We start from the raw sequence: 22,073 nt of genomic DNA on the forward strand, positions 1-22,073 counted from the left end.
TCAAAAAATAGAAAAGCAGGGAGAAGCAATTGATCCCTGTCTCAGTCATCTAACGTTTACGGAAGTAAATCTGTGACGTTGGATGACTGAGACAGGGATCAATTGCTTCTCCCTGCTTTTCTATTTTTTGAGGTTGAATTGTTCGGGGTTGATTTTTTTTTTTTTAGGCTGAATTTTTTGGAGGTTGATTTTTTCATTTCTTTTTGGTTGAAGTTTTTGAGGCTGAATAATTTGATGCTAAACAAATTCAACCTTAGAAATTCTACTTCAAACTCTGATTTTGATGCTAAAAACATTCAACCTTAAAAATTAAAATTCAAAGTCTGATGGCACAGATTTACTTTGACCCTTATTTGAAATGAGAGGAAAAAAAAAACAGGAACAGCTGAGCAGGGCAGGCAAAAGAGTTGAATATAAGTGAACCAAACAGGCGGCTGAAGGCTGAAGTAAGGTAGATGGCAACTAGAATTCTGTTGAATCAGGTGAGGAGGATCTGAGCCACAGAGAAAACAGATAAACAGATGTCCAGGAAATTAACACCAAAAATGCAAACCATGAAAAATAATTTCAGAGATAAAAGTCTAGATGTCTGTACCACAATGGAGACTGAAAGATCTGGCAAATTCTGAATGTCTGAGGAGTGGTTAAATACTGCAGTGGCTTGATTGGAGATAAGGTTGCAGGTGGGCAGACTCAGGAGCTGCAAAGGATCAGATGGGCTGCTGGAGGAGGGAACCCAGAGTTAGTGATGGCAATTTCGAAACCTCATGAACCAATGAACCACTGCAACACAACTGGCTGACAATCGACACACTGCTTTGACACGTTTGATACAGTTTGAAGGGTGACATCTGCTGGATTGCTTTGAGAATTACCTTGAGCGAGTGCCCTGACAAATGTTTGCATTAATTCATGACTGATGTGGTTTGTTCTTGAATAATAAAAAAAATGTCATATGTATTATTGTGTCTTTGTTAATGTAATAAATAGTCCCTACAGATGCACACATAATGGTTATGAAAACCTTTATTGTAGACGACATGTAGATTTGTGTTATCATTCCTCAAACTATATTTGGATAAAATGTGACGGGAAAAGTGAGAAAGTCGTGCTTCTGCAACTGGTGCTTATGTTGCTGTAATTTGTAAATTAGAATAGAGGGGATAGGAGACGGTGATTGTGCAACTTTCAACAATTTTTATTCAAAAAAGAATAATTTTAAGTTTAATCGGCTCCTCTTCTGCTTCATTACCTCTCCAGCTTTGGAGAAGACCCGCTCGCAAGGCACTGATGTTGCTGCATCAACAAATATTTGCCATTCTCTGTAAATTGGGATAGACTGCGACTCGTGTCACCCAGTATTTGAGCCGGTCTTCTCCTCTGGAGGTGGGCATATGTTGGGTCAAACCTTTGTAGTAAAGTCCTGAAGGCTTTGTTCTCCACTATTTTGAACGGTTGTGCATCTTCCACAACATAGTCCACCAGTGCTTCATCCAAATCAGCTTGTCTGCCTTTAATGGAAATACAGTCTGACATGCTGAGCTATTTTTGTTTGAGTATGTTTTAATCTTAGATAAAGAATAAAATACAGGTTACGTGGCCTGATTCCTGCTCCAGGAGCAGCAGCCATTGATGTCTCAGGATGTTTGGACCTCAGGTGTCGCAGCATTGAAGACATATTGTTACTGTACGTCAGCTCTTGAGCACAAATCAAGCACTTGACCTTTTTGGGGCTTATTAGATCAAAGTGCTCCCAAGCAATTGATCGTGCTCTTTTTGGAACTGGCTCCTCCATGTCCCTTCCTCACCACTACTCACTCTCTCACACACACACACACACACACACACACACACACACACACACACACACACACACACACACACACACACACACACACACACACACACACACACACACACACACACACACACACACACACACACACACACACACAATCCCCAATAAAATCCCAAAGAGCATTTGTCTGTGAGTAACATTTACCTTTTTATGTTAATCTGATCTGTTATGGTCTTCTGAAACAGTTGATAGATGTATTTTATAACTTAAAAATGGGACCGATGCTAACACGTTAGCATGTCTATGGCGTTTTCAATGTTGAAGTTAGCATTAAGCTGTTGCAGCTGTCAGCACATTTGTTTTCTGTATAATAATTCATGGCTCAGCGTTTGTTGTTGTAAAAGAGTCAAATGTATTACAAATTGTAATATTTCATTCATTTATTTTATTTATATATCATATATATCAATAATAATAATAATAATAATAATAATAATAATAATAATAATAGCAACAACAACAATAACAGTAATAATAACTAATACTGCCACAATACAGTTTTAGAGAAACAGACAAAAATAATCTGATAACAATGAACATAAATAAATATAGAAATAACTGTTACCTGTGAACACCTAGTGACTCTTAAACCTCCACTTCATCCCTGTTTTATTTAAGTTTAATGACTATTTGTTTTGGTCAAACCACATCATAAAAATATCTTATTAAATATAACATATTACACTTTCATCAGGCCTTTAAAATACTTTTGTGGACTCCTGCTGCAATATGTTGTCAGTGGTTGAGATAGTTGCTGTAGGCATCTAAAAATGCTCATAATCGGGTGAAACCTGATGGTAATCTCTTTGTGGTGTGTCGGTGATGTATATACGAGGTCTCTTAGATAATAAACCGACCCTTTTATTTTTTTTTTTAACTATATGGATTTGAATGACGTGCGATTACACCAATCATGCTTGAACCCTCGTGCGCATGCGTGACTTTTTTCACGCGTGTCGGTGACGTCATTTCCCTGTGGGCAGGCCTTGAGTTGTTTCACACGCTGCTCTAGACGGCGCGCGTTGCTTTATCAAAATTTTTTCTGGACCTGTGAGGAATATCCGAGTGGACACTATTCGAGAAATTAAGCTGGTTTTCTGTGAAAAGTTTAACGGCTGATGAGAGATTATGGGGTGTTTCTGTCGGTGTAAGGACTTCCCACGGAGCGGGACGTCCTGCAGCGCTTCCAGGCGCTGTCGTCGGCCTGTTTCGATCTGAAAACATCCTAATTTAAGGCTTAATTCACCCAGGACATCGTGAGAGAACAGAGAAGATTCAGAAGAGGCCGGCATGAGGAATTTATGCGGACATTCCACTGTTTAAGGACATTTTTTTAATGAAAGACGTACGCGCAAATTCGCCGAGTTGTTTCCGTGACGACTCGGCAAATCTGTGTGCGCCGCGACAGGAAAAACACCTCCGTGTTGAAAACCATTTGTAGAATTCAGGCGGCTTTTAATGGCTTTCAACAAGTGAGTAACTGAGAAATTGTTTAATCAATCAATCAATCAACTTTTTTTTTATATAGCGCCAAATCACAACAAACAGTTGCCCCAAGGCGCTTTATATTGTAAGGCAAGGCCATACAATAATTATGAAAAACCCCAACGGTCAAAACGACCCCCTGTGAGCAAGCACTTGGCTACAGTGGGAAGGAAAAACTCCCTTTTAACAGGAAGAAACCTCCAGCAGAACCAGGCTCAGGGAGGGGCAGTCTTCTGCTGAGACTGGTTGGGGCTGAGGGAAAGAACCAAGAAAAAGACATGCTGTGGAGGGGGGCAGAGATCGATCACTAATGATTAAATGCGGAGTGATGCATACAGAGCAAAAAGAGAAAGAAACAGTGCATCATGGGAACCCCCCCCACAGTCTACGTCTAAAGCAGCATAACCAAGGGATAGTCCAGGGTCACCTGATCCAGCCCTAACTATAAGCCTTAGCGAAAAGGAAAGTTTTAAGCCTAATCTTAAAAGTAGAGAGGGTATCTGTCTCCCTGATCTGAATTGGGAGCTGGTTCCACAGGAGAGGAGCCTGAAAGCTGAAGGCTCTGCCTCCCATTCCACTCTTACAAACCCTAGGAACTACAAGTAAGCCTGCAGTCTGAGAGCGAAGCGCTCTAATGGGGTAATATGGTACTACGAGGTCCCTAAGATAAGATGGGACCTGATTATTCAAAACCTTATAAGTAAGAAGAAGAATTTTAAATTCTATTCTAGAATTAACAGGAAGCCAACGAAGAGAGGCCAACACGGGTGAGATATGCTCTCTCCTGCTAGTCCCCGTCAGTACTCTAGCTGCAGCATTTTGAATTAACTGAAGGCTTTTTAGGGAACTTTTAGGACAACCTGATAATAATGAATTACAATAGTCCAGCCTAGAGGAAACAAACACATGAATTAGTTTTTCAGCATCACTCTGAGACAAGACCTTTCTGATTTTAGAGATATTGCGTAAATGCAAAAAGGCAGTCCTACATATTTGTTTAATATGCGCTTTGAATGACATATCCTGATCAAAAATGACTCCAAGATTCCTCACAGTATTACTAGAGGTCAGGGAAATGCCATCCAGAGTAAAGATCTGGTTAGACACCATGCTTCTAAGATTTGTGGGGCCAAGTACAATAACTTCAGTTTTATCTGAGTTTAAAAGCAGGAAATTAGAGGTCATCCATGTCTTTATGTCTGTAAGACAATCCTGCAGTTTAGCTAATTGGTGTGTGTCCTCTGGCTTCATGGATAGATAAAGCTGGGTATCATCTGCGTAACAATGAAAATTTAAGCAATACCGTCTAATAATACTGCCTAAGGGAAGCATGTATAAAGTGAATAAAATTGGTCCTAGCACAGAACCTTGTGGAACTCCATAATTAACTTTAGTCTGTGAAGAAGATTCCCCATTTACATGAACAAACTGTAATCTATTAGACAAATATGATTCAAACCACCGCAGCGCAGTGCCTTTAATACCTATGACATGCTCTAATCTCTGTAATAAAATTTTATGGTCAACAGTATCAAAAGCAGCACTGAGGTCCAACAGAACAAGCACAGAGATAAGTCCACTGTCCGAAGCCATAAGAAGATCATTTGTAACCTTCACTAGTGCTGTTTCTGTACTATGATGAATTCTAAAACCTGACTGAACCTCTTCAAATAGACCATTCCTCTGCAGATGATCAGTTAGCTGTTTTACAACTACCCTCTCAAGAATCTTTGAGAGAAAAGGAAGGTTGGAGATTGGCCTATAATTAGCTAAGATAGCTGGGTCAAGTGATGGCTTTTTAAGTAATGGTTTAATTACTGCCACCTTAAAAGCCTGTGGTACATAGCCAACTGACAAAGATAAGTTGATCATATTTAAGATTGAAGCATTAAATAATGGTAGGACATCCTTGAGCAGCCTGGCAGGAATGGGGTCTAATAAACATGTTGATGGTTTGGATGAAGTAACTAATGAAAATAACTCAGACAGAACAATCGGAGAGAAAGAGTCTAACCAAATACCGGCATCACTGAAAGCAGCCAAAGATAACGATACATCTTTGGGATGGTTATGAGTAATTTTTTCTCTAATAGTCAAAATTTTGTTAGCAAAGAAACAGCTTGGGCATGTTCCAACTTGCCCGTTAAGATTTCCAACGGAGGTGTTTTTCCTGCCGCGACCCCCCGCGGTCGGGTCCGGCCCGACATGCGACTCTGCCCGCACGTTCTTTCATTACAAAATGACCGTTAACAATGGAATGTCCGAATAAACTCCTCATGCCGACTTCTTCTGAAAGTTCTCTGTTCTCTGACAACTTACTGCGTCAACAGAGCCTGAAATGTGGAAGTTTTCAACTTGAAACGGCGAGACGCTGCCGCCTCGAAGCGCAGATCGCCGTCAGGCGCCGTGGACCGTCCTTAAAGCGACACTACCAGACCAAAATCTCTCATCAGCCGTTAAAATTTTTACCGAAAACCAGCTGAATTTATTGAATGGTGTCCACTCAGTTGTGCCTTACAGTTTTGAAAAATTTTTTATCAAACAAAGCAAGAGTCTCTGAGCCATTCCTAAACAATGAAAAAAATCGACGAGCGGGTGGACGACTCCTCACTCAAAGACTGCCCACAGGCGAATGACGTAACCGACAGGCGTGAAAAAACTCTCGCATGCCCACGAGGGTTCAAGCATGTCTGATGTAATCACACGTGATTCAAATCCATATGGTTTTTGAAAAAAATAATAAGGTCGGATACTTTTCTAATAGACCTCGTATGTGCAAAATAAAACAAAACACTACTACATGTATGAGAATATAACATGATAACTTTGTTACAAGGTCAAACGTTGATGTTGTGTAATAAAGGCCTTTTAATAATATCTCACTTAAAGAAATAATGGCAAAACTCACATGTAAGTAAAAAAAAAAAGAAAAAAAAGATTAATCGAAAGAATAATTGACCGATGAACTGATTAGTAAAATAACCATGAGTTGCAGCCCTAGTGTTTAGGCTGAAATAAAATATGTCTTCCCTAAAAAAATCAAAGTCCAGATTTCAAAAAAGAAGAGAAAAAAAAGAGGACAGGGAAAGAAAACTAAATGAGGGAAAGCAGCTGCTAACCAAATTCTTTGAAAAGAGATGTGAGCTTGAAAGCTAGCTATATTGAGTTGGGTGGTCTGGGGACCAAATTACACCATTTTTCTACAAAATGGTGCAGTTTGGTCCCCAGACCCCCCAACTCAATATTGCTCCCCCAGCATTAAAAAGGGTTCTGACTACCAGATGTGATCTAAGGTATACATGATTTAGACCTGGTCTGACTACACATTATAAATTTGGTGTTTGCGTTAATAAAAAAGAACATAGTGTGTGTGTGTGTGTGTGTGTGTGTGTGTGGGGGGGGGGGGGTCTTCAATATGGCTTGTACCTAGGGCCCGGAATTTGGTGCTATGCCCCTGTCTGCGTGCGCAACATTCAGTGTGTGCGGGAGAGAAAAAAAGCTTGAGTATCGATCTTTTTACACGAGGATCGTTCAATATCGATACCGGTGTTGGTATAGATATTATCAATATTAGGATCGATCCGCCCACCTTCATCAGAATTAAGCAGTGTGGGGTTAGGGTTAGGGCCTGGTTAGTAATTGGATGGGAGACCTCTTCAGAACACCAGCAGCTGTGTGTGTGTTTTTCCAGGTAACACCGGAGTTGCGTCAGGAAGGGCATGTGCTATGGTGACCCCGAAAAAAAACAAAAAAACGGGAGCAGCCGAATATACAACGACAACAGCAGAAGTTTTCTTCAGAAATGTCAGGGGATGAATACATGAACATTTCCAAGTCACTGAATATTTCTTAGATTTTATTTTTATTAGGGGAGGTGATGGTCTAGTGGTTAAGGTGTTGAGCTTGAGTCCAGAAGATCATGGGTTCATATCCCCGCCTGACTGGAAAATCACTAAGGGCCCTTTGGCAAGGCCATTAATCCCCTATTGATCCCAGTGTGTAGTGAGCACCCTGTATGGCAGCACCCTGACATTGGGGTGAATGTGAGGCATAATTGTCAAGCGTTTTCAGCATGTGATGCAGATGGAAAAGTGCTATATAAATGCAGTTCATTTACCATTTTGTTTTCATCAATCATTCAGAAATACAAACAGTGTGGTTCTTTATAGTAAATTTGTGTCAGGTAGGCAGTTCTCAAAAACTAAATGTCCATGCTGGAAGGAGACAAGTGAGAGAAGCCACAAAGACACAACTCTGGAAGAACTTTTGGCTTCTGTGGGTGTTGAATGAAAAACTGGGAATAGTGCAACATTTTTATTTTCATCTTCATTTTCCATATAATCCCTTTTTTTTCTGATTTGTGGTTGTTTTCTGTTGTGTTTCTGAAATTACAGAATTGCTATAAAGAACAGCGTTAACATTTTATTGTTTTTTTAAACCTTTGGAGAGTTAATGTAAACACTACACTCTTATGACCAACGAAAGCTTCTGGTAGAGACCGTGTACAGTGTCTGTCAGAAATAGTCCACATCAAGACTGGGCCTGTTCAGTCATCTCCATGTCCACCGTCCTGTCCAGGAGTCGATCAAAAGACACCAAGAGATAATCACAGCAGCTTGAGAACATAAACAGCTCATAATGTTTAACGTTCACACCAAATGAAGCAGTTTGGAACACCACCACACAGTAACCAGAAATATGATTTAATAAACCTCCAAACCAAGGTTAGCCTGTTAGCGTCCTGGTTCAGACTAGAAGAGAGGAGTGTGTCCAGGCTTCTGTTGTCACACACAGAATCACCCACGATCCTCTCCTTTATTCATTAATGAGTTCATTGTGATGGAGACACAGTCAACACTGCAGCTGCTGCCAACACTGTGACACCCAGAAATGTGCTTCATATCAACTGTTCAGGGTCTAAACAGAAAACCTGCAGTCTTTGTCCAACATATATACAGTCTGTGATTTTATCTCACACTGTTCAGTCAAATGTCTCTTGGACAGTGGATGGACAGTCTTCTCAAGAAGACATCAAGTGCTGCAAAGTCACAGCTTTGAAGGAACTTCACAGGACTCACAGGAATTTAGAGCATGACGGCGCCAGACATCAGGTGCAGGAGGTCTTCCATCCAAGTCCCAACCCTCCACACCCCCACGTTGTCAGGGAGAAGCTCCAGCATTTAGACTTTTCTAAATACCAATGGAAGCCATTTGCTGTGACTTTGACTTTACATTTTATCTGAAAATTATTAAATTAGGCCTTGTCCACACAGAAACGGGTACGATCTTTTGTTATTTTCATGAAGCGATCCATAATGAAGAGATGTTAAAGTGAAGCAGTGGGGTTGAGTATTTTTAAAACAAACCGTACTGTGTCTTGGTCCACTGGCTGCTCTCCACCTCACAGAGAAAGTGAAAGGACGTGCACTTTAACAGAAACAACTTTAACTATTCAAAAAAATGCCTTAATTCAGAATCGATCAGAGTTTTGATCTGTTTGTCAACAGAGGACCCAGCAGATTTATCAATGTGACTTTTGCAGAAATGCTGCACTCCACAGACCAGTTTTTCACAGGATGTATGCATGTGCACGTGCAGCCTGCTCACTGACTGAGGATTTTGCTGACAGCTAGCACTTATGGTCCAGGAAAGCTTCAAAAATATTATAATAATAATTTCCTGTGAAAACAGAACATAAACCTCCTAAATATGAAAATCTGCATGATGGTGCAGCTCTGTTGCTCCACGACTGCAGGAAAACCCTGTTTCTGAAGACATTGATTATGATTTTACACATCTTCACAAAGCTCTGCATATATATATATATATAGAGAGAGAGAGAGAGAGAGAGAGAGAGAGAGAGAGAGAGAGAGAGAGAGAGAGAGAGAGAGAGAGGAGAACTTGAGCAGCCCTGCCACCTTTCTCCTTGTAATGTGGAGTTGTGACAGGAAAGGCATCCAGCATAAAAAGTGCCAAAATTCAACATGCAGGTCGACCTTTGACCTGTTGTGGTGACCCTGAGTGAAAAACAAGGGAGCAGCTGAAGGGACTTACTTGTTTATATATATATATATATATATATATATATATATATATATATATATATATATTTTTTTTTTTTTTTTTTTTTTTTTTTTTACTACTACTTTGGTTGTACACGGGACATCGGACTTCAACAGGAGTCAAAGCACAAAACAAAATAAACTGTAATAATTAAACAGTAAATTCCAATAATAAAAAGTACACAACAGCAATACACAAAAATACCAAATTAAAGAGCTGATGAGAAATAAATGGTGTAACTGTTGGGAAAGTGTAGGAACACGGACCCACAACAGGGGGCGCAAATGAACGGACAATGGAGTAAGTCAAAATAACAACGCTTTACTGTTGTGAATGTGCACAACGAATACAACCAATTACAGAAATGGACAAAAGTCAATACACAAAGGTGTCGTGTGGGCAGGCTCGAAGATAGGAGACGCCTCTCCAAGGTAAGACCGGAACCACACGGCTTCCTCCGCCACAGGACCCCGGGAATACTGGAGCCGCCAAGTCCCGAACTCCCAGGTGGCCACTGCCTCCGCGTGTCGGACCTGGTACTGCTGGCGAGGGAAAAAGAACAGTTAGATGGGGGCGCGTTTGCACCCAGAACTCCGAACGGCAGGAAAGGTACCTCCACCTCTCGTTGGAACAGTAAACCAATAACTAGCTCAGTCAAAACTGTGTACTCAGTAGGCTTTGATATGTTACCTCTCTGGTAGAAACGATATCTCGGCAATGAGGTGGAGATGCCGTCCTGCTGATATACCCCACTGATGATTGCCGTCAGCTGTCTCAGGTGATGGGTGACAGCTGTCACCGAGGCTGCTCCCGTGAGGCGGCGGCGCCCTCTGGTGCCTGGAGCCCGCACTCCAGGCAGGGCGCCCTCTGGTGATGGTGGGCCAGCAGTACCTCCTCTTCAGCGGCCCACACAACAGGACCCCCCCCTCAACGGGCGCCTCCTGGCGCCCGACCGGGCTTGTCCGGGTGGCGACAGTAGAAGTCGGCCAGGAGGGCCGGGTCCAGGATGAAGCTCTTCTTCACCCAGGAGCGTTCTTCGGGACCGTACCCCTCCCAGTCCACCAGATATTGAAAGCCCCGGCCCATCCGTCGGACGTCCAACAACCGGCGCACTGTCCAAGCCGGCTCGCCATCGATGATCCGGGCAGGAGGTGGTGCCGGACCGGGTGTACAGAGGGGCGAGGTGTGATGGGGCTTGATTTTTGACACATGAAATACTGGATGGATCCGCAGTGAGGCTGGAAGCCGAAGCCTCACTGCGGCGGGATTGATGACCTTGAGAATTTTAAACGGACCTATGTACCTGTCTTGGAGTTTTGGGGAGGCCACTTGCAGTGGAATGTCCTTGGTGGACAACCACACGTCCTGCCCGGGGCGATACGTAGGGGCCGGGGTCCGCCGCCGGTCTGCATGGGTCTTCGCCCTCATCCGGGCCTTCAGCAAAGCAGAACGGGCGGCACGCCACACCCGACGGCACTTCCGCAGGTGGGCCTGGACCGAGGGCACACCGACCTCTCCCTCAACCACCGGGAACAACGGGGGCTGATACCCCAAACACACCTCAAAGGGGGAGAGGCCGGTGGCTGATGACACTTGACTGTTGTGGGCGTACTCGATCCAGGCCAGATGAGTACTCCAGGCCGCCGGGTGCGCGGCTGTCACACAACGCAGTGTTTGCTCCATTTCCTGATTGGCCCGCTCTGCTTGCCCGTTGGTCTGGGGGTGATACCCGGACGAGAGACTGACCGTGGCCCCCAGTTCCCGGCAAAAGCTCCTCCAGACATGCGAGGAGAACTGGGGACCGCGATCGGAGACGATGTCTGATGGTATCCCATGCAGGCGGACGACGTGGTGGACCAGGAGGTCCGCTGTCTCCTGGGCCGTTGGGAGCTTCGGGAGGGCCACGAAGTGGGCCGCCTTGGAGAATCGGTCCACTATCGTGAGGATCACGGTGTTTCCCTGGGACGGCGGGAGGCCCGTGACAAAATCCAGGCCGATGTGGGACCAGGGGCGATGAGGCACGGGCAGCGGCTGTAGCAGTCCCGGAGCCTTGCGATGGTCGGCCTTGCCCCTGGCACAGGTGGTGCAGGCCTGGATATAATCCCGGACGTCGGCCTCCAGGGACGCCCACCAGAAGCGCTGCCGGACGACTGCCACGGTTCTTCGCACCCCTGGATGACAGGAGAGCTTAGAGCCGTGACAGAAGTCCAGGACTGCAGCCCTTGCCTCTGGTGGGACGTAAAGTCTGTTCTTTGGTCCAGCCCCGGGGTCCGGGCTTCGTGCCAGGGCCTCCCGGACGGTTCTCTCTACGTCCCAGGTGAGGGTGGCCACGATAGTGGACTCCGGGATGATGGGTTCCGGTGGATCCGACAACTCCGCCTTGACCTCGTCTTCGTGTACCCGGGACAAGGCATCCGACTTCTGGTTCTTGGTCCCGGGCGGGTAGGTGATGCGGAAGTCAAAACGGCTGAAGAACAGTGACCAGCGGGCTTGCCTGGGATTCAGCCGCTTGGCGGTCCTGATATATTCCAGGTTCCGGTGGTCAGTGAAAACCGTGAATGGCACGGACGTTCCCTCCAACAGGTGTCTCCACTCTTCAAGAGCCTCTTTCACCGCAAGGAGTTCTCGGTTGCCGACGTCATAGTTCCGTTCAGCCGGGGTCAACCTGCGGGAAAAATAGGCACACGGATGAAGGACCTTATCGGTCTTCCCACTCTGGGACAGCACAGCTCCTATCCCTGAGTCCGAGGTGTCCACCTCAACCACTAACTGGCGACTAGGATCGGGCTGCACCAGAACGGGTGCAGACGAGAAGCGCCGTTTCAACTCCTTGAACGCGGCATCGCAACGATCCGACCAGGTGAAGGGGACTTTTGGTGAGGTCAGGGCTGTCAGGGGGCTAACAACCTGGCTGTAGCCCTTAATGAACCTCCTGTAGAAATTTGCAAAGCCGAGGAACTGTTGCAGCTTCCTACGGCTTGTGGGTTGGGGCCAGTCTCTCACCGCTGCAACCTTGGCCGGATCAGGAGCGACGGAGTTGGGGGAGATGATGAACCCCAGGAAGGACAAAGAGGTGCGGTGAAACCCACACTTCTCGGCCTTAACAAACAGCCGGTTCTCCAATAACCGCTGCAGGACCTGACGTACATGTCGGACATGAGTCTCAGGATCCGGAGAAAAGATGAGTATGTCGTCTAGATATACGAAGACGAATCGGTGCAGGAAGTCCCGCAAGACATCATTAACCAATGCTTGGAACGTCGCGGGAGCATTTGTAAGACCGAACGGCATGACCAGGTACTCAAAATGACCCAACGGGGTGTTAAATGCCGTCTTCCACTCGTCTCCCTTCCGGATCCGAACCAGGTGATACGCATTCCTAAGATCAAGCTTGGTGAATATCTTGGCTCCATGCAGGGGCGTGAACACCGAATCCAACAAGGGTAAGGGGTATCGGTTACGAACCGTGACTTCGTTCAGCCCCCTGTAATCAATGCATGGACGTAATCCGCCATCCTTTTTCCCCACAAAAAAGAAACCCGCACCCATCGGGGAGGTGGAATTCCGGATCAACCCGGCAGCCAAAGAGTCCCGGATGTAGGTCTCCATTGATTTGCGTTCAGGTCGTGAGAGGTTGTACAGCCTGCTGGACGGGAACTCAACGCCTGGAACCAAATCAATGGCACAATCATACGGGCGGTGCGGGGGAAGGGTGAGTGCCAGATCCTTGCTGAACACCTCCGCAAGGTCATGGTACTGCACCGGCACCGTCCCTAGATTGGGCGGGGCTCTGACCTCCTCCCTGGCCTGGGAACCGGGAGGAACCAAGGAACCTAAACATACCCGATGGCAGGTCTCGCTCCACTGGACCACTACCCCGGACGGCCAATCGATCCGGGGATTGTGTTTCAACATCCAGGGAAAACCTAAAATCACACGGGAGGTGGCAGGAGTCACAAAAAACTCGATCTCCTCCCGGTGATTCCCCGACACCACCAGAGTTACTGGTGGTGTCTTGTGAGTGATTGGAGGGAGTAGGGAGCCATCTAGTGCCCGTACCTGCACAGGCGAGGTAAGTGCCACCAGAGGGAACCCTATCTCCCTGGCCCATTTGCTATCAAGCAAATTCCCTTCTGAGCCCGTGTCCACCAGTGCTGGGGCCTTCAGGGTTAAATCCTCATAAAGGATTGTAACTGGGAGTCGTGTGGCGATGTGGGTGTGTCCCACGTGCACGTCTCGGCCCCCCCCTAGCCCAGTGTCTAGGGGCGGGCGTTGGTGTTTAACCGCTCGGGGCAGTCTCGTACCTGATGCTCAATCGAGCCACAAACAAAACACGCTCCGCGGGCCAGCCTCCTCTGTGTGGCCGGTGCCCTAAATGTTGCCCTACTCGTGTCCATAGCTTCGTCAGCAGGGGGAGCTGTGATCGCACGGAGCGCAGGGGCCGTGGAGCGTGGGGAGGGCGGAACGCGGTTGGAACCGGAAGGGAGAGGGACGACATGTGCCTGGCCACGCCCTTCGTCTCGTTCCCGACGGCGCTCATTTAACCGATTGTCTAATCGTATGACAAGATCGATAAGCCCATCCAAATCCCGCGGTTCGTCCTTAGCCACCAGGTGCTCCTTGAGGACCAATGACAGTCCGTTTACGAAGGCGGCGCGGAGGGCAGTGTTATTCCAGCCGGACCTCGCAGCCGCGATGCGGAAGTCGACTACATAGGCAGCTGCGCTCCGGCGCCCCTGTCTCATTGACAGCAGCACGGCTGAAGCGGTCTCTCCTCTATTAGGGTGATCGAACACTGTTCTGAGCTCCCTCACAAACCCATCATATGTCAGAAGGAGCCGTGAACTTTGCTCCCAGAGCGCTGTAGCCCAAGCGCGTGCCTCACCACGAAGCAGATTTATCACATAAGCTACTTTGCTAGCGTCAGTCGCGTACATGACGGGACGCTGTGCGAAGACGAGCGAACACTGCATAAGGAAATCCGCGCACGTCTCCACACAGCCTCCGTACGGCTCCGGGGGGCTTATGTATGCTTCAGGGGATGGTGGGGGGGGTCGTTGGACAACCAGTGGAACGTCGCTGTCACGCACAGGGTCTACGGGAGGGAGAGCCGCAGCGGCGCCCGGAGGGCGCGCTTCCACCTGCGCGGCGAGAGCCTCCACCCTGCGGTTCAGGAGGGCGTTCTGCTCGGCCATCAAGTCTAACCGAGTCGTGAAAGCGGTGAGGATCCGCTGCAACTCACCGATTACCCCTCCTGTGGACGCCTGTGCGCCTTGTTCTTCCATTGGCCGTTCAACAGCCGGTTGACGCCCCTCGGGATCCATGACGCTGGCCGAGATATCCTGTTGGGAAAGCGTAGGAACACGGACCCACAACAGGGGGCGCAAATGAACGGACAATGGAGTAAGTCAAAATAACAACGCTTTACTGTTGTGAATGTGCACAACGAATACAACCAATTACAGAAATGGACAAAAGTCAATACACAAAGGTGTCGTGTGGGCAGGCTCGAAGATAGGAGACGCCTCTCCAAGGTAAGACCGGAACCACACGGCTTCCTCCGCCACAGGACCCCGGGAATACTGGAGCCGCCAAGTCCCGAACTCCCAGGTGGCCACTGCCTCCGCGTGTCGGACCTGGTACTGCTGGCGAGGGAAAAAGAACAGTTAGATGGGGGCGCGTTTGCACCCAGAACTCCGAACGGCAGGAAAGGTACCTCCACCTCTCGTTGGAACAGTAAACCAATAACTAGCTCAGTCAAAACTGTGTACTCAGTAGGCTTTGATATGTTACCTCTCTGGTAGAAACGATATCTCGGCAATGAGGTGGAGATGCCGTCCTGCTGATATACCCCACTGATGATTGCCGTCAGCTGTCTCAGGTGATGGGTGACAGCTGTCACCAAGGCTGCTCCCGTGAGGCGGCGGCGCCCTCTGGTGCCTGGAGCCCGCACTGCAGGCAGGGCGCCCTCTGGTGATGGTGGGCCAGCAGTACCTCCTCTTCAGCGGCCCACACAACAGTAACTTTGGGTTTGACTCTTTAAGAGTCACGTTTAACAGGTGAAACTTATACTCCAGTCTGTATTTTCTACACAGATCACTGATTTGATTTCACTGGTTATTTATAAATTAATTAAATAGTGCAAAAAAAGTAGTTAGTACTCTGAGTACATTATTTTTCAGAGAAATTTCGAATAGATAAGTCACAGGACCTCCCAAAGTCATAAGAAAACCATGACTTATACTCCAGGAAAATACAGTAGTTTCTGAGAAGAGTTCTTTCCACTAAAGTACTTTTTAGCACTCAAACATTTACTTGTAAATGAGTATTATTTCATCAATGTACTTGTAAGTATTGTAAGTACTTGTACTTACGTTTTCAGAACTCTTTCTACCTCTGCTCAGAACTTTGTGTGTGTTCCAGACCACAGCAGGACACAGCGCCCTCTGCTGGACCTGAACCTGAATCCAGCTTGGTGTCTCTGAAGAGTGACAGGTCTATGGACCGTCTCATTGATTTCAAAGGACAACGAGTGTCTGCTGGACAGAAGTGAGCTCTTACTGACACTAAAATCTGACTGTGTTCATGTTTTCAACATTATTCATCCTCTGAATTTTAGCATAAATAGGAGTTTTCTTTAATTAATAATGTAACACACAAACACACACACACACACACACACACACACACACACACACACACACACACACACACACACACACACACACACACACACACACACTTGACTGTGCAATAAACAAACACATGAATCTGTGCACACAGTTCACAAAAGTGTGTTCAAAGGTTATGAATTTCAGGACACAGTTAATCCACTATTATTAAATTTACTTCCACCTGAGTCTCGGGGTGGTGGTGGTGGGGGGTCCGGGGTCCGTACAAATCTGAGACCAAAAAACTTTGACAAGACACAAAGGAGCAACCTGCTCAGCTCGCCGCTCTCACTGGAGCAACAACATACAGAATTTGTCTCTTGCTAATCCAAACATTCCAATCATATCTTTCTGAACTCTTCCTCATCAAATGCCATCATGTCAATGTTTACAATGTGCTTGAGCGATAACAGGTGAAGTTGCTCATAAAGTACAAGTTTCTTAAATATTTATTACGGCCACTTTTAAAACCTCAGTTATCTTGATAATTTTATTACTGGTAAATTTTAGAATTGATTTAGATGATATATATAAATATATATATATATATATATATATGCCAAAATTCAACATGCAGGTTCATCTTGGACCTGCTGTGGCGACCCTGAGTGAAAACAAGGGAGCAGCCAAACGGACTTTTATTGTTTATATATATATATGTATATACATATATTTTACTCCTAGCTTGGGAGGAAATGAGACATCAGACTTCAACAGGAATCAAAGCACTAAACAAAATGAACTATAATCATAAATATAAATGTAAATGCCAATAATTAAAAGTACACAACATCAATACACAAAAATCCCAAATTAAAGAGCTGATGAAAAAATGGTGTGAGTTTGGGTTTGACTCCTCAAGTGTTAAGTTTAACAGGTGTAACTTATACTCCAGTCTTTCACTGGTTATTTATAACTAATTAAATACAGTAATTAGTACTCTGAGTACGTATTTTTTTTGGCAACATGTCTCACCAGATAAGTCACAGGACTTCCCAAATTAGAAAGAAAACCATGACTAATGGGCCTTTCACACTGAATCCGTCAGATGCGTCAAAAATCGGTCTAAAAAGCATTATTTTCAATGAGACGCCTTGCATTTTAGATGTCAGATGCCTCACGTCAAAAGCCGAGCTAAATTGACGCATGTAACGGGAGCGCGCATTGCTGCTTGTCAGCAGGCTGACGGAGTCAAAGTTCAAGCCAATCCAACTTCCGACCTGCTGAGCTGTGACGTACCTTTGCGTTGTCCAATAGGAACGATGCGTCGGGCCAAAACACGGAAGACGGGTGGCAGAAACCGCATTGGCCGCCATCTTGGAAGGGGCGTCCTATCTATGGCAGCCAAGCCAAACCACTCATCTGTACAAAATGGATCGGTGGAAACCACTGATCCGTGCAAAACAGAAACGTGTCACAGGACTTTATCATTTATGGAGCAGTTTGCTGAAGAAAAATCCTTCTAAATGTTTTTTGTTGTTACCTCATTATTTCTGACTACTGTTAAAAACAGTTTAGAACAGTTGTAATTAAAATAGCTAAATAAATCAATAAATGGTTCTTCAGAAACCTGTCTGTAAATTAAAACCACCTGTTATTTCAGATTATTTCATTTCTTGTTTAACATAAGGAACCTCAGACATTTATTTTTAGACAAAATAACATGGAAAGTTGTACATTTTTTTAAAATTCTGGTAGATTATTTATATCTCATTTAAAACAGAAAAACAGACACTGTAAATAAATACTAATGTTTATTATAAATGCAAATAATAATAATAACAATGACTGCAGTGTGATTGTAAAGTAGGATTTCTGTGACAAACCTCATGATGACTATATATATATATATATATATATATATATATATATATATATATATATATATATATATATATATATATATATATATGTGTGTGTGTGTGTGTGTCATTTCAACTTGTAATTTCGCCAAAATATGTAATTGCCTTTAATGTTGCTATCAGGACAGAGTCATTTCTAAAATATGAATTTGAGCACAATAAGTGGAGAGCTTCTACCTGTGCAAATGTCTTGACTTTGATTTTGTGGACATTTTGAATGATCCGTTCATTTATTGTTAAACTATAAAATGAAACAGCTTTAAAAAAAAAAAAAAAAAAAAAAATAGTTGCTGTTCAAAGAGCCTTTATTTAGAAGCAGGTGATGTTCTGCTGGATTCTCTGGACCAGATGAAGGTCTCTTCTGCAGCTTTGAACTCTGGTGATGTTGCTGAAAAGCAGAGATGTTTTCTTTCGACTGGACTTCGTGGTGTTCAGCTCATCAATGGAAGTTTGGTTGTCTGCACAGCAAATGTTCCTGATTGGGACAAATAAAATATTTCTTTAAATATAAAGAAACACTAAACAGTTCATATATAAAAAAAAAAGGGGAAAAAAAAACGGGGGAAAAAAAAAACGATGGAAAAAAACACCCGAAAAAATAAGTTATTTAAAGTTGAGCTTTTGTGGTGTCTGAAAAAAGCTGTAGCTTTATTTGGTAAAAATAAAAAGACAACCATTTAGAAATTAAAGTGTTCACTCAGATCAACTGTGCTAAGAGGCTACGCTAACGTTAGCCGATCATTAAACCTTCAAAGCAGTTAAGTAAACGCCACGTTTTATTTTTACATTATTCTCACCTCGATAAAGCTGCAGAACTAAACTCCGTTGGGCAAACTGGGACTTCGCATATATCCCAAAAGTGGAAGATTTCGGACTGAGTGGGTTTGCTCCATCACCCCGGCGGTCCGCCTCGGTCTGCCCAGTGATGATGCCTGAAGGCCGGCTTCTCCGTGCGGTTTGGTCCGCTGTCGCGGTTCGATCGTCGGTCCTCCTCGTCCATCCTCCTCCTTGGTCGGCGTCACTCCGAAAAGTAGCTGAAAAAAAAAGCTTCTCCCAGCAGGGTGATGGGAGAATCGTTCTACTGCTGTTTTTTAAAGCTTTTTTTGTGGTTCAGGCGACCCAAATTCAAGATGGCGATCACTGAACTTTTTCAGATTGTGGAAACAGCCAGAGTGTGACGTGGCAATCTCCGCCCCCCACTTTTTTTTGCCGCTTCCAAAGCGACGCGTCTGACGTCATCCGACGGATTCGACGGATCACGATCCGTTGACGCATTGGCCTGACGGATTCAGTGTGAAAAGCCCTTTATACTCCAGAAAAATACGGTGGTTTTTGAGAAGAGTACTTTCAACAAAAGTACTTTTTAGCACTCCAAGTTTTAGTTGTAAATGAGTATTATTTCATCAATGTAACAGTACTTGTACTTAAGTTTCCAGTACTCTTTCTACCTCTGCTCAGAGCTTTGTGTGTGTTCCAGACCACAGCAGGACACAGCGCCCTCTGCTGGACCTGAACCTGGACCTGAACCCAGCTTGGTGTCTCTGAAGAGTGACGCTTCTATAAGACATCCCATGAATTTCAAAGGACAACGAGCGTCTGCTGGACAGAAGTGAGCTCTTACTGACACTAAAATCTGACTGTGTTCATGTTTTCAACATTATTCATCCTCTGAATTTTAACATAAATAGTTTTCTTTAATTATATGTAAAACACACACACACACACACACACACACACACTGGTCCATGAAGCTTGACTGTACAATAAACAAACACAGGAATCTGTGCACACAGTTGTGTTTTGCCCCTTGGCTCTAAGTGTATGTTGATCTTTGTTATGATGATCACACCGTAACTGTTTCAGGTCTGTTTATTCCGCCATGTTCGATCTCATCACATGTGCATAAATCTCACGGTGTTTCAGATACATTGCATACAGAGGTAGTGAGGTTGCCGTAGGGCGCCATCTACTGTCTGGATGTTACATCTCCCTCCTAAAAAAGAAGAAAAAAAAATCTCCAGACAGATATGCTCTGATAAATTTTGTGCTTTGCATGCTGGGACAAAATATTATATAAATGCACTGTATATGGGTAATACATGAGCTGGTAAATTTAACACTTAATTGGTTTGAGAACAAACTAAACAGTACTCATCTCAGTAAGTGCACAGTAAATATTAATATGTAAACTTCTCACTTAGCTGTATCTTACGTTACTTCAGTTTCAGAACTTTTTTTTTTATTATTTTCTGTTGTGTGGGCCGCCAGAAGAGGAGGTACTGCTGGCCCACCACCAGAGGGCGCCCTGTCTGGAGTGCGGGCTCCAGGCACCAGAGGGCGCAGCCGCCTCACAGGAGCAGCCAGGGTGACAGCTGTCACGCATCATCTGCAACAGCTGTTACCAATCATCTGATCGGCAGGAGTATATCAGCAGGACGACGTCTCCACCTCTTTGCCGAGATATCGTTCTACCTGGAAGGTAATATCCTCAGCTCACTGTGTAAACAGTCATCTTTTGTGATTTTGTGCGTTGTATAAACAGACTCCTTTTCCAACGAGAGGTGGAGGTAGTTTTCCTGCCGTACGGATTGCTGGGTGCAAACGCGCCCTCCGTTAACTGTTCTTTGTTCCTCGCCAGCAGTACCAGGTCCGACACGTGGAGGCAGTGGCCACCTGGGAGTTCGGGACTTGGCGGCTCCAGTATTCCCGGGGTCCTGTGGCGGAGGAAACCGTGTGGTTCCGGTTCTACTTTGGAGAGGCGTCTCCTATCTTCGAGCCTGCCCACACGACACCCTTGTGAATTGACTTTGTCCATTATTGTAATCTGTTGTATTTGTTGTGCACGTTCGCAGCAGTAAAGTGTTGTTATTTGACCTATTCCATTGTCCGTTCATTTGCGCCCCCTGTTGTGGGTCCGTGTACTTACACTTTCCCAACAGGATATCTCGGCCAACGTCATGGATCCCGAGGGGCGTCAACCGGCTGTTGAACGGCCAATGGAAGAACAGGGCGCACAGGCGCCCGCAGGAGGAATGATCGGTGAGTTGCAGCGGATCCTCACCGTTTTCACGGCTCGGTTGGATTTAATGACCGAGCAGAACGTCCTCCTTAACCGCAGGGTGGAGGCTCTCGCCGCGCAGGTGGAGGCGCGCCCTCAGGGCGCTGCTGCGGCTCCCCCTCCTGTCGACGCTGTGCGTAACAGTGACGTTCCACTGGTCGTTCAACGACCCCTCCCACCTTCCCCGGAAGCATACATAAGCCCTCCAGAGCCGTACGGAGGTTGTGTGGAGACGTGCGCGGATTTCCTTATGCAGTGTTCGCTCGTCTTCGCACAACGTCCTGTCATGTACGCGACTGATTCAAGCAAGATAGCTTATGTAATAAACCTGCTTCGCGGTGAGGCACGCGCTTGGGCTACAGCGCTCTGGGAGCAGAATTCACGGCTCCTTCAGACATATGATGGGTTTGTGAGGGAGTTCAGAACAGTGTTCGATCACCCAAATAGAGGAGAGACCGCTTCAGCCGTGCTGCTGTCAATGAGACAGGGGCGCCGGAGCGCAGCTGCCTATGCAGTCGACTTCCGCATCGCGGCTGCGAGGTCTGGCTGGAATAGCACTGCCCTCCGCGCCGCCTTTGTAAACGGACTGTCGTTGGTTCTAAAGGAGCACCTGGTGGCTAAGGACGAACCGCGGGATTTAGATGGGCTTATTGATCTCGTCATACGATTAAACAATCGGTTAGAAGAACGCCGTCGGGAACGAGACGAAGGGCGTGGCCGGGCACGCGCCGTCCCTCTCCCTTCCGGTTCCGACCGCGTTCCGCCCTCCCCATGCTCCACAGCCCCTGCGCTCCGTGTGGTTACAGCTCCCCCTGCTGACGAAGCTATGGACACGAGCAGGGCCACATTTAGGGCACCAGATAGACAGAGGAGGCTGGCCCGCGGAGCGTGTTTTGTTTGTGGCTCGATAGAGCATCAGGTAAGAGACTGCCCCGAGCGGTTAAACGCCAACGCCCGCCCCTAGAAACTGGGCTAGGGGTGGGCCGAGACATTCACGTGGGACACACCCACATTGCCACACGACTCCCAGTTACAATCCTTTATGAGGATTTAACCCTGAAGGCCCCAGCACTGGT

At 45.9% G+C, this 22,073-nt stretch overlaps 1 protein-coding gene across 2 annotated transcripts in view; it reads left to right on the forward strand.

Moving 5' to 3' along the window:
- LOC117503795 (NLR family CARD domain-containing protein 3-like) overlaps positions 1-22,073 on the forward strand; it is a 554,615-nt gene that overhangs the window by 505,689 nt on the left and 26,853 nt on the right. The window contains exons 3-4 of one of the 2 annotated variants that reach the window (XM_034163051.1): positions 15,830-15,955; positions 19,417-19,548. The exons of the other annotated variant lie outside the window; for it this stretch is intronic. Coding sequence (XP_034018942.1) covers positions 15,830-15,955; positions 19,417-19,548 — 258 coding nt within the window. The remainder of the gene's footprint in view (positions 1-15,829; positions 15,956-19,416; positions 19,549-22,073) is intronic. 2 annotated transcript variants of the gene reach the window in all.

Source organism: Thalassophryne amazonica, chromosome 22, assembly GCF_902500255.1.
Source record: "Thalassophryne amazonica chromosome 22, fThaAma1.1, whole genome shotgun sequence".
NCBI classification, from domain to species: Eukaryota; Metazoa; Chordata; class Actinopteri; order Batrachoidiformes; family Batrachoididae; genus Thalassophryne; species Thalassophryne amazonica.